Source organism: Nomascus leucogenys, chromosome 17 (assembly GCF_006542625.1).
Source record: "Nomascus leucogenys isolate Asia chromosome 17, Asia_NLE_v1, whole genome shotgun sequence".
Classification (NCBI taxonomy): domain Eukaryota; kingdom Metazoa; phylum Chordata; class Mammalia; order Primates; family Hylobatidae; genus Nomascus; species Nomascus leucogenys.
In genome coordinates, this window is record NC_044397.1 from 88,034,609 (window position 1) to 88,047,237 (window position 12,629).

Genomic DNA, 12,629 nt, shown 5'->3' on the forward strand with positions numbered 1-12,629 from the left:
ACTAGACTAGGATTTCTCGAGCTCGGCACTATCAACATTTTGAATTGGATAATGCTTTGTTTGGGGGGCTGCGCTGTGCATTTTAGGATGTTTAGCAGCATCCCTGGCCTCTACGCACTAGATGTCAGTAGCATCCACGCCCCTCCCCAGTTGTGACAACCATATATGTCTCCAGACATTGCCAAATATTCCAAGAGCAGCGGGGCAAAGTCAGCCCTGCGTGTGAACCACTGTGCTAAAGGGGATCCGCTGCTCTGAGCCTGTTTTATTTCTAAACCTCTTTTATTGCCTCTCAGTCTCTTTCCTCATAGTCTATGCACAGGTCTCTCCCCTCTTTAGCTAGTTGATGTGTATTAGTCCTACAGATTTCATATGTCCCCTCCTGCAGAAAGCTCTCTTTGACTGGCTGTCCTGTCCCAGTCCTGCCCTACTGGGTTTCACTGTCTGGGGACTGGGAACCCCAGGAGGGCAGAGCCAGGACTGCCTTGATCACCACTGCTTCCTTAGCACCACTCAGCTCAGGGCCAGGCACAGAGGAGGTACTCAGTGTTTGTGGAATGAGTGGATCTTGAAACAGAGGCTGGGCTGAGGTGGAATTCCCTGATGCCCATAGTGGATCCAGGTAATCAGTGAAGACATGCCGCAAAACCTAACTTCCTCCTGCTCTTGCCTAGCCCTGGTGGTCTCAGCTACTTCTTGGACCCTTAGCAGATGTTGCTGGGGATTGTGTGTGTGTGGACGTGCAGATCCAAGAGCAGGAACTGTGTCTTAGTCACTGATGTGTCCACAGCCACTGCCACCCTTCTCCCATGCCCAGGGCCTAGTGCACAGTGGGCAGACCCTCGGCCCAGTCTGCTGCTTTAGCCAGCCTGCTCCTATAGCCAGGAACTCAGACACAGAACCCACAGCTTTGCCATTCATTCCTTCAGTGAATGTGAATTGAGTCTAGTACATGTTAGGCCTTGTGCTGATGCTGGAGATACAGCTGTGAACAAAACAGGTGCTGCCCTCTTGAAGGCCCTTACCCTTATGTTCTAGTTGGAGCTGAATTTATAGGGGAAGCACAGACAGGGACACACAGTGAACGAGATAAGAAAAACAGCAGTTCAGATGGCTCTGCGTACCATGTACAGAAATAAAGCTGGGTTGGGGATAGGAAGTGAGGGGTGGCTAGAAGAGTTGCAATTAAATAGGGTAGTCTAGGAAGGCCTCTCTGAGGAGGTGACGCTTGAACAAGACCTGAGGGAAGTGAGAGAGGGAGTCCCAAAGATACACGAGGGAAAAGCTTTTCAGGCAAAGGAACAGCCAGTGCGAAGGCCCTGAAGTGGGAGGTGCCTGGTGTGATGAAGGAAGGGCGAGGAGGCTGGAGCGGGTGAGGGGAGAGGGGTGGCTGGGGACAGATGCAGATTATGCCAAGCTTTGGAGGCCATAGGGAGGACTTGGCCTTTACTCTGAGGGAAATAGGAGCTGAAAAGAGTGACTCTTTTTTTTTTTTCTTTTTTTCTGAAACGGAGTCTCGCTTTCTCACCACAATCTTGGCTCACTGCAACCTCCGTCTCCTGGGTTCAGGCAATTCTCCTACCTCAGCCTCTCAAGTAGCTGGGATTACAAGCACCTGCCACCACACCCAGCTAATTTTTGTATTTTTAGTAGAGACAGGGTTTCACCAGGTTGGCCAGGGTGGTCTTGAACTCCTGACCTCAGGCGATCTGCCCACCTCAGCCTCCCAAAGTGCTGGGATTTCAGGCGTGAGCCACCACGCCCAGCCTTGTAGTATAATTTAGATGGTATAACGTTCACCTGTTGTCAGGATAGAGTTCATTGGCTTCTGGTCCATATGCAGTTGTGTGGTGCAGCCATCACCACAGTCTGGTCTGAGAAAGCTTCTGTCCCCTCAAAAAGTTCCCTTTTGCAGTCTCCACTGCTCCCAGCCCTAGGCAGCCACAGAGGTGCTATCTCTGTAATTCTCTAAAAATTTCTTAAACAAGGATCTAAACAACATCCAGTCTTTTGTGTCCAGCTTCTTTCATTGGGCATAATGGGTTTGAGGTTCATGTTGTTACGTAGATCTGCAGTTGTTCCTTTTTATTTTATTTTTTACAACCTAGGATCAGGGAAATTTGGCCTTTGGGGAAATCCTAAAGTACATGGTCTCAGTTGTTCCTTTTCACTGCTGAGTAGTAGTCCGCAGACTTGACACAGTTTATTCTTTCAGTCCTTGAAGGATATCTGGGTTGTTTGTAGTTTTTGTCTATTGCCAATAATGCTGCTATGAACATTCATGTACAAGCTTTTCTGTGGGCGTATTTTGTTTTTGTTTTTTTTTTTCTAAGTAAGAGAGACAGGGTCTCCCTGTGTTGCCCAGACTGGTCTCGAACTCCTGGGCTCAAGGGATCCTCCCGCCTTGGCCTTCCAAAGTGCTAGGATTGTAGGCATTAGCCACCACACCCGGCCACTGTTTGTTTTTGAGACAGAGTCATGCTCTGTCGCCTAGGCTGGAGTACAGTGGTGTGATCTTGGTTCGCTGTAGCCTCATTCTCCACGGCTCAATTGATCCTCCCATCTCAGCCTCCTGAGTAGCTGGGACCACAGGCATGCACCACCACACTTGGCTAATTTTTGTATTTTTTATAGAGATGGGGTCTTGCTGTGTTGCCCAGGCTGGTCTTGAACTCCTGGGCTCAAGCAGTCTTCCTGCCTTGGCCTCCTGAAGTTCTGGGATTATAGGCCACTGCGCCCAGTCTGGCGGCATGTTTTCTGCCCCCTGGGTAGCCATTCAGGATGAGTTTGCTGGATTGTGTAGTAGGTGCACATATGACTTGTTCAATAACTACCGTATTTTCCGAAGTAGCTGTACTTTTACTTTCCCCCCTAGCAGTGTATGAGGGTTCCTGTTTTTCCACATCCCTGTCAGCACTTGTGATTGTCTGTCTTTCTGCTGATGGCCATCCTAATAGGTGTGAAGTGACATCTCATTGTGGTTTTAACTTGCCTTTCCGTGGGAAGGTTCCCAGCCAGATTGCCCATCACTAACGGGTAAGAGACGAGACCTGGGAGTCAGCCAGATGTAGCTTCAAATCCTGGCCTGGCATCAAGTGTCCTTTCTTGACCCCGAATCAGCTCAGACCCATTGAAACCCACACTGGGGCCCACAAATTTACCAACAGATAGGCTGGCCTTGAAGAGGGGGCCTTGTGCCTGTCTGATTTTGCTTCCCCAGCCGACCCCCGCCCCATAGATCTCCTCATCAGAATGTGGCTTCCTCTGTCTCAGCCCAAGGGTCTCACCCAGATGACCCAGACGTCAAAGGGAGCTCCTCAGGGAGGCCTCTGACCACCCACTCCAAAGTGGATCCCTGTTCCCAACTCAGTTGCTGTCACTTCTCCCTGCTTGTTTTCCATGTTTTAATTATCCTGTTTACCATTCTAGTGTGTTTCCTTCTAGATCCCCAGCTCTGGGCAAGCAGGGCCCAAATTTCTGTCTCAAATGTTCCAGTATTTTCACAACCTGGTCTACAGGTCAGAGAGGTGAAGTGATGTGCCCAAGGTGTCACAGCCAAGAACGGTGGGACCAGGACTATAGCTGAAGTCCGTTTGACCCTGGAGCCCCTCCAATGGTGTCCTATGCTTTGGGAGATTACAGGAAAGAGCTCTTGCTGATGAAAGGGACAGGAGGTGACAAGCGACACATTTAACAAATGTAGCCCCTCTAACCATGCTCCTGGGACATTTGCTATCTGATGGGCAAGGTGAATGGAGAAAACATTGCAGAGGAGCGGACTAGGGGCCGTGGAAGGGAGGGCCAGACACAGAGGGAAGTGGGTTTGGGCGACCTGAGCGTCCAGTGCGAGCCCTTCAGGCAGCAGTGGCTACACAGGTGTTTATCACACCCCTGCTCTGTGCCACTGGTGCTCTTGAGCTAACCGTGACCGTGACAGCCCTGGTCCTGCCTCTTGAAGGCTGATAGCTGAGGGGACAGCTGGGAGGAGGGGTGAATGAGAACAGGACTGGGGAGCTAGCAGGGTGCATGAAGGGTGAGCAGAACATCCCCTTCCAAACCCGGCATTCAGAGAGTCTCTGATTGTGACCTTCTGTGTCTGAGTGAAGAGCCCTCCTCTGGGAAGCCGTGCCTGGCTCCCTTGCCTGCCCCCCTTCCCTTCTGTCATTCTGCTTCTGTGGTCCTTCCTGAGTGACCAGACATGTGGCTTCACCTCTCTGAGCCTCCCTTTGCTCAGCAGCCGGATGGAGCTGGTCATAGTTTTGGCCTCAGGATTAGTGTGCTGTGTGCCGTCACAGACATGTCTTGTGACTGTGGCTTATGGTAGCGGCTGATAGTCTGGTTGTGTTTTTCTGTGTCTGTCTCACCTGCTGGACCAGGGGCCCTTGGAGGGCAGGGTTGGGCACAGAGGGGGCCTCAGGAATGGTTTGCCCAGGGAAGGTTCTTTCAGCTAAGCCCCAGCCTTGAAGAATCTGGCACCTGCCATAAGACTCCTGTTGTTGTCCCCAGTAGCCACCTCCTTGCATCCTGGCTCCAGCCCCAGGGAACAGTGGACAGTCATCAGAATCAGACTGTGCCTCTAATCTTCTGTTTCTGCACCTGCTGCTTCTCTCACTTCCTCCTTTGTGCCACCAACTTGATGTGTTTTAGGTCTCAGCTCCAGTGCCCCCTTCTCCAGGAAGTTGCCCCGACCCCTAGGCTGGACGAGGTGCCTCTCGGGGCTCCTGCATTCCAGCCCCGTTCTGGACAGTCACTGTCTAGAGATGAATCTGTCTCCCCCACCGGGCTGTTGAACCCCAGGAGGACAGCAAAAGACTCTTTAGGTCACCACTGTCTCTAGGTCACAGAGGTGCTCTGTGAGTGTTTTCCTCCTAAAAGAAGAGGACTGCACCTTCCCAGGTGTTCTCTCTGATTCATTCTCCAGTTATTGATAAGCACCCACTCTTTGCCCAGCCTGTGCCTGGCCTTCGTGCGTGATGGTGTCTAAGACAGCCCCCGTGTCTATTCTCCCTCCTTACCCTGGCCTCTGTCCCCAACAGGTGACCAGCAATGGCAGCATCGGGAGGGACCCACCAGCGGAGACCCAGCCTCAGAACCCGCCGGCCCAGCCGGCACCCAATGCCTGGCAGGTCATCAAAGGTGTGCTGTTTAGGTGAGCAGACGGGACTTGGGTTTGTTCACCGAAAACATTCAAATAAAAATAAGGAAGAAAGAAAAAATCAGCTGATCAGCTGAGGATGGTGATCATTACTATATGGTAGAGATGCCTTTTTTTTTTTTTTTTTTGTATGATGGAATGTTTTCTAAACCTTTTTTTTACTCTGGTAAAACACACTGAAGTAGGGAGTCTCCCTGAACCTGTTCTGGTTTGGGGGTGCTACCTGATTTGTAAAAAAATAAAAACACAAAAAATACTGAAGTAGTTTGCTAGGGCCCTTATAACGAGTAATATAGACGGAGTAGCTTAAACAACTAAAATATGGAAATTCATTGTCTTACAGTTCTGAAGACTGGAAGTCCAGGATCCAGCTGTAGGCAGGGGCAGTTTCTTCTGTGGCTTCTCTCCTGGGCTTGCAGAAGGCCGTCTTCTCCCTGTGTCTTCATGTGGTCTTTCCTCTGTGTGTGTCTGTGTCCTAAGCTCCTCTTACGGGGACACTAGTCATACTGGCTTAGTACCCACCATAATGACCTCACTGAACCTTACTTTTTTACAAACCCTATCTGGGCCGGGCACAATGACTCACCCTCATAATCCCAGCATTTTGGGAGGCCAGGTTGGAAGGATCGCTTGAGCCCAGGAGTTTGAGACCAGCCTGGGCAACATAGTAAGACCCTGTCTCTACTAAAAATAAAAAAATCTGGTTGGGCACAGTGGCTCACACCTGTAATTCCAGCACTTTGGGAGGCCGAGGCGGGTGGATCACGAGGTCAAGAGATCAAGACCATCCTGGCCAACATAGTGACACCCCATCTTTACTAAAAATACAAAAATTCCGGAGGCTGAGGCAGGAGAATGGTGTGAACCCGGGAGGCGGAGCTTGCAGTGAGCTGAGATCGCGCCACTGCACTCCAGCCTGGGCAACAAAGACTCCATCTCAAAAAAAAAATAAAAAATCAAAAAAAAATACAAAAATTAGCTGAGCGTGGTGGCACGTGCTTGTAGTCCCAGCTACTCAGGAGGCTGAGGGCAGGAGAATCGTTTGAACCCGGGAGGCAGAGGTTGTGGTGAGCTGAGATTGTGCCACTGCATTCCAGTCTGGGGACAGAGTGAGACTCCATCTCAAAAAAAAAAAAAGCCAGGTATGGTGACATGTACCTATAGTCTCAGCTACTCAAGAGGCTGAGGTAGGAGGATCACTTGAGCCTTGGAAATTTTTTTATTTTTATTTTATTTTATTTATTTATTTTTTGAGACAATCTCCCTCTGTCGCCCAGGCTGGAGTGCAGTAGCACAATCTCGGCTCACTGCAGTCTCTGCCTCCTGGGTTCAAGTGATTCTTCTGCCTCAGCCACCTGAGTAGCTGGGACTACAGGCACCCGCCACCACGCCTGGCTAATTTTTGTATTTTTAGTAGAGATGGGGTTTTGCTGTGTTGGCCAGGCTGGTCTTGAACTCCTGACCTCAGGTGATCCACCCGCCTCAGCGTCCTAAAGTCCTGGGATTACAGGCGTGAGCCACCACACTTGGCCCATTTTAACTATTTTTAAATATGTTGTCCTGTGGCATTAAGTACATCTCCACTGTTGTGTCCCCATCACCATTATCCATCCCAAGAATTTCCTCTTCCCAAACTGAAATTCCACACCCATCAGACACCAGCTCCCCATTTCTTCCTCCTTGCAACACCTGGCAGCCACTTTTCTATTTCCTGTCTCTCTTTCACTACTCTAGTTAGCTCCTGTATGTGGAATCAGATAGCATTTGTCCTTCTGTGACTGCCTGGTGGTGACCCTTTTACCTGTGGGTTCACATGCTATTCCTGGGCAGTGGGACCCCAGGGCCTGTTTTTTCAAAGCCCAGCTTCTGTTTGAGGCCCTGGGGAGATGCTGGGTGGTAGCGGGGGAATATGCTTGGCACTGTGTTCTATCCTTCCTGCCTAGACCTGGTGACAGTCACCTTCTTTGCTCTGAGCCTTTGTTTACTCCTCTGCAAAATAGATACTCCTTTTATTATTTTTTTCTTTTTGGAGATGTATTTTAGCAAAATAAGAGACCACACCATGCAATTAGGCAATCAGCTCCCCTACTTATGAGATAGAAGGAATTGCACAGCAGAGATGTTTAAAACAATCATGCCGCCAGGTGTGGTGGCTCACGCCTGTAATGCCAGCACTTTGGGAGACCAAGGCAGGTGGATCATGAGGTCAAGAGATCGAGACCATGCTGGACAACATGGTGAAACCCCATCTCTACTAAAACTACAAAAATTAGCTGGGTGTGGTGGCACACGCCTGTAGTCCCAGCTACTCGGGAGGCTGAGGCAGGAGAATCGCTTGAACCTGGGAGGTGGAGGTTGCAGTGAGCCAAGATCATGCCACTGCACTCAAGCCTGGTGACAGAGCGAGACTCAGTCTCAAAAAATAAAAATAAAAAATAAAAATAAAACAATCATGGCTGGGCGCGGTGGCTCACCCCTGTAATCCCAGCACTTTGGGAGGCCAAGGCAGGTGGATCACGAGGTCAGGAGATCGAGACCATCCTGGCTAACACAGTGAAACCCCGTCTCTACTGAAAATACAAAAAAATTAGCCAGGTATGGTGGCAGGCGCCTGTAGTCCCAGCTACTTGGGAGGCTGAGGCAAGAGAATGACGTGAACCCAGGAGGCAGAGCTTACAGTGAGCCCAGGTCGTGCCACTGCACTCCAGCCTGGGCAACAGAGCGAGACTCCGTCTCAAAAAATAAAAATAAAAATCATTCCCTTGGCTAGAATGTCTTCACATGGCCACAGCCAGCTGCACGGGAGGCTGGGAAATGTGGTCTTTAATCTGGGAAATTGAGCACCCTGCTGGAAAGCAGGGCTCTTATTACTGAGGAAGAAGAGGAGAGTGGTTATGGGGGGCAGCTACTTATCTCTTCCATAAAATCTTATTACTGGTTTCCCTTAACTTATAAATAATGAGTGTTTGTTTTACAAAATTAAGTAGTTCAAACAATACAGAAAAGTGAAAAGAAAAAGCTAATGAAAAAGTGTAATGTGGGCCGGGCGCGGTGGCTCACGCCTGTAATCCCAGCACTTTGGGAGGCCGAGGCGGGTGGATCATGAGGTTAGGAGATCAAGACCATCCTGGCTAACACGGTGAAACCCCGTCTCTACTAAAAATATAAAAAATTAGCCGGGCGTGGTGGCAGGCACCTATAGTCCCAGCTACTCCGGAGGCTGAGGCAGGAGAATGGCGTGAACCCGGGAGGTGGAGCTTGCAGTGAGCCGAGATCACCACCACTGCACTCCAGCCTGGGTGACAGAGTGAGACACCGACTCAAAAAAAAAAAAGAAAAGAAAAAGTGTAATGTATTGGTGGCCATCCCATAAGCACACACTTTTGTAATTGGCCCTAAATGGGATTATATATAGATGCTCACAGATAGAGTTGTTTAAAATAGAGAAAAGTTAGGAGGCGGGGGCCAGGTAGTGTCAGATAGCATGTAAGAGCACAGCCCTGCTGACATCTCAGCTCTGCCACCTCTGAGCTCTGTGGCCTGGTCAGGTGATCACCCTTCTTGAGCCTCATTTTCCACTTCACAGACAGGAATCTTGACAATTAGCTCAGGGTGCATCAAAAGGATTCCAAGAGAATTCATGTCAACTGAGGGGTGCAGGACCTGGCACACACTCAGACGATGTTGGCCATGATTCCTTTTGTTGTTCAACATGAAAAAAAAAAAAAAAAAGCCTGAGCAACACAGTAAGACCCCCATCTCTCTCTCTCTCTCTCTTTTTTTTTTTTTTTTTTTGGGAGACGGAATCTTGCTCTGTCGCCCAGGCTGGAGTGCAGTGGCGCGATCTTGGCTCACTGCAAGCTCTACCTCTAGGGTTCACACCATTCTCCTGCCTCAGCCTCCCGAGTAGCTGGGACTACAGGCATGCGCCACCACGCCTGGCTGAGTTTTTGTATTTTTTGTAGAGACGGGGTTTCACCATGTTAGCCAGGATGGTCTCGATCTCCTGACCTCGTGATCCACCCACCTCGGGCTCCCAGAGTGCTGGGATTACAGGCATGAGCCACCACGCCCATCCCGACCCCATCTCTTTAAAAAACTAAAAAATTAGCTGGGTGTGATGGCGCACACCTGTAGTCCCAGCTATTAGGGAGGCTGAAGAAGGAGGATCGCTTGAGCCCAGGAGGTCAAGGCTGCAATGGGCCATGATCATACTACTGCACTCCAGCCTGGGCAACAGAGTGAGACTGTGTCTCAAACAAACAAAAACCTTAGGAAATACATAGTGAAACAGCCAAAAAAAAAAAAAAAAAAGCTCATGAGGCCGGCTTACACCTCAGTGGCTTACGCCTGTAATCCCAGCACTTTGGGAGGCCAAGGTGGGTGGATCACCTGAGGTTGGGAGTTCCAGACCAGCCTGACCAACATGGAGAAACCCCATCTCTGCTAAAAATACAAAATTAGCCGGGCGTGGTGGCTCATGCCTGTAATCCCAGCTACTCAGGAGGCTGAGGCAGGAGAATCGCTTGAACCTGGGAGGCGGAGGTTGCAGTGAGCCGAGATTATGCCATTGTACTCCAGCCTGGGCAACGAGTGAAACTCTGTCTCAGAAAAAAAAAAAACAAAAAAAAAAACTCATGATCCCTGATGTAGTCACTGATCACATTCTAGACTAGAGAAGAACTGCCTGCCTGGTGTCCTCCAAGAGTGTCACACAGGACACTGAGAAACTGCAGGAAAGAAACCTCCCCACTCTGTTAAGTTGCAAAACTGACGTGTGCCTCAAAAATTCCTGCCATGTGCCCTACGCTTCTCAGTCATGCGCCCCTGTCCCTTATCATCTCCACTTCGCCTCTCCTCCCCGTGGCCACATAAAGACTTCAGATTTTCTTACATATCACCTTCTTTTTTTTCATGCTGCAAGCAGCTCTGCATGAAAATTATTTTTATCTTTTCCTTCATTTTTACATAAGAGGTAGCCTGTTTTACATACTGTTCTGCTCCCTGATTTTTTTCATTAACTATATCTTCGAAATCTTTCCACGTCAGTGCATAGGGAGCTTCCTTCAGAGAGACATTTTTAATGTAAGTCACACTGTAGGCTAATTTCCTTTCTTAGAACTAGGCAGCATCAAACATCAGTTCAGGTGGGTGCTCGGAGACCGTCTTGGCTGCAGCTCTTAAAATGGGATCCAGGGTTTGTTTTCAGGGGCCCATGAACTCCTTGTAGCTTGAAGCTGATTATGTGGGAATAGCCTTTCTAGATAGCGGGTGGTGTCTGTGTTTTTGAGCACATGTGGTTACCTGGAGTGGGAGGTGGAGCAGGAACTGGGTATATAAAGGAATGGGGTGGGAGGGAGAGTTTTGATTATATGTCTTTTCATATATATTTAAAAATGTTCTGAACCTGTGAATGTAGAATACCTATTTGGGTGGGAGAAAGGATTTAATGTCTGTTTTCTTTGCTTACTCAAGTACATCAGGAAGCATTAGAAAGGTCCAGTCTCCTGCAGGCCTGGGTCCATGGATGAGGGGCTGTGGCCATGAGCCCTCTGAGAGGGTCCACAGAACTGTGGGCGTGTGGATACACACAGATGTTCTTCAGGGGACTGGGGATCTGGAATCCAAAAAGGCCTGGCCTTGTTTTATACATGGGGACCTAGAAGCCTAGAGGGGTTAGGATCCCCACAAGCCACACACTAAGCCAGGGGCAGAGCTGCCTGGGGGCCTCACTGCTTCTACACTCTCCCCTGGTGTGTTTACCAAAATGAGAGCCTCTGCTGGAGGCATCAGTATCCCCAGAGATTGCCAGGTCCAGACCTTCCCCAGCCGTGCATATCAGGGACTTCGTGGGGAGGTAGCAGATGGCTCAGCTGGACCGTGGCCCCTGAGACCCTGGACCCCAGGGCCTTGTGGCTTCTACAGGCAGAAGCAAGTTCCTGTGCCTGATCCTGCCCCTGATCAGGGCTCAGCAGGGAGGCACCCCACCCACACTGGAATTCACTCATAGTGTTTTTCTGCTCCAGAGTTTTTTGTATGCCTTTTTCCTATGATTAAAATAACAGTAATAGCTAACACTTCTCAATCACTTATTGGGTATGCACCAGGCTCCATTCTGAGGTACGTGTGTGTGTGTGTCAGATACATATACACACCATATAAACATATATATATAATGCGTTTAATGCTTATAAACTACCCTATGAGAGTAGGCACTGTTATTATCCCCATTTCAACCATTGAAGTTGACCACTGAGGTCACAGTAAGTAGCAGACCTGGACTTCAGATGAAGATATTGTAGTTTAGACGCTGGGTTCGTAACCTCTTCTGTTATGTGGTTATCATACCTGTAATTAATAAGTACTTGAATCATTTAATCACATGGTTGCATGCAGCTGAGAAACCTCCATTAACACGGTACAGGTTCATTTCTCTCTGATATACCAGTCTGGATAGAGGCAGACTAGGATTCTGCAGTCTTCAGTGACCCAGACTCCTTCTTACTGTTTGTTCTACCATTGCTAGGTTTTTCCCTTTATCCTCATAGCCCAAGACAGCTGCTGAAGATCCAGCCATCACATCCACACTCCAGGCAACAGGAGAGAAGAATAAATCAAGAAGGAATATTTCTTCTCTTTAAGGACACTTTTTTTTTTTTTTTTTTTTTTTTTGAGATGGAGTCTTACTCTGTTACCCAGACTGGAGTCCAATGGCATGATCTCGGCTCACTGCAACCTCCGCCTCCCAAGTTCAAGTGCTTCTTTTGCCTCTGCCTCCCAAGTAGCTGGGATTACAGGTGCCCGCCACCACGCCCGGCTAATTTTTGTATTTTTAGTAGAGATGGGGTTTCACCATGTTGGCCAGGCTGGTCTCAAACTCCTGGCCTCAAGTGTTGGCTTCCCAAAGTGCTGGAATTACAGGTGTAAGCCACCATGCCCAGCCTCGTTTTGGTTTTAGTATCTGTTGTTGCTGCTGATTCTCGCTCATGATGTCGTTTCCTTTTGTGTCTGGCTTTATTTCTGTCTTTGTTCTAGTCATTATACTTGAAAAGTTATTTATAGGAATTTCAGGGCTAGGATGAGCATATTTTTTTCTACAGAGAGGATTGCCTTTGCTTCTGCCTGGGGACATTACCAAGTCCTAGGTTTCCTTGCACCAGGTTCAGGGCTTGAGCTGCCCTGCGTGACTCCTTATCCCACGAGTGGCCTTCCATACTTGGCCCTGCATACCTGGTGTGCAACTCCTGGGAAGGGGTAGGCCACCCAGTTCCCTCCTCCTTAGGGGTGGAGACTTGTGCCTTGCCGGGTCTTAGTTTCCTGTAGGGTAGGTCTCTGATTACCTCATATGTTGTATGTGCCCTGGGCTAGCATTTCTTTTTTTTTTTTTTTTTGAGACAGGGTCTTGCTATGTCGCCCAGGCTGGAGTGCAGTGGCACAATCATTGTTCACTACAGCCTCCACCTCCTGGGCTCAG

The 12,629-nt window shown here is 49.1% G+C and overlaps 1 protein-coding gene across 2 annotated transcripts in view; it reads left to right on the forward strand.

Annotated features, from left to right (window-relative positions):
- CLPTM1 (CLPTM1 regulator of GABA type A receptor forward trafficking) overlaps positions 1-12,629 on the forward strand; it is a 38,655-nt gene that overhangs the window by 2,052 nt on the left and 23,974 nt on the right. For both annotated transcript variants that reach the window (XM_030795802.1, XM_030795803.1), the window contains exon 2: positions 5,037-5,149. In XM_030795802.1, coding sequence (XP_030651662.1) covers positions 5,037-5,149 — 113 coding nt within the window. The remainder of the gene's footprint in view (positions 1-5,036; positions 5,150-12,629) is intronic.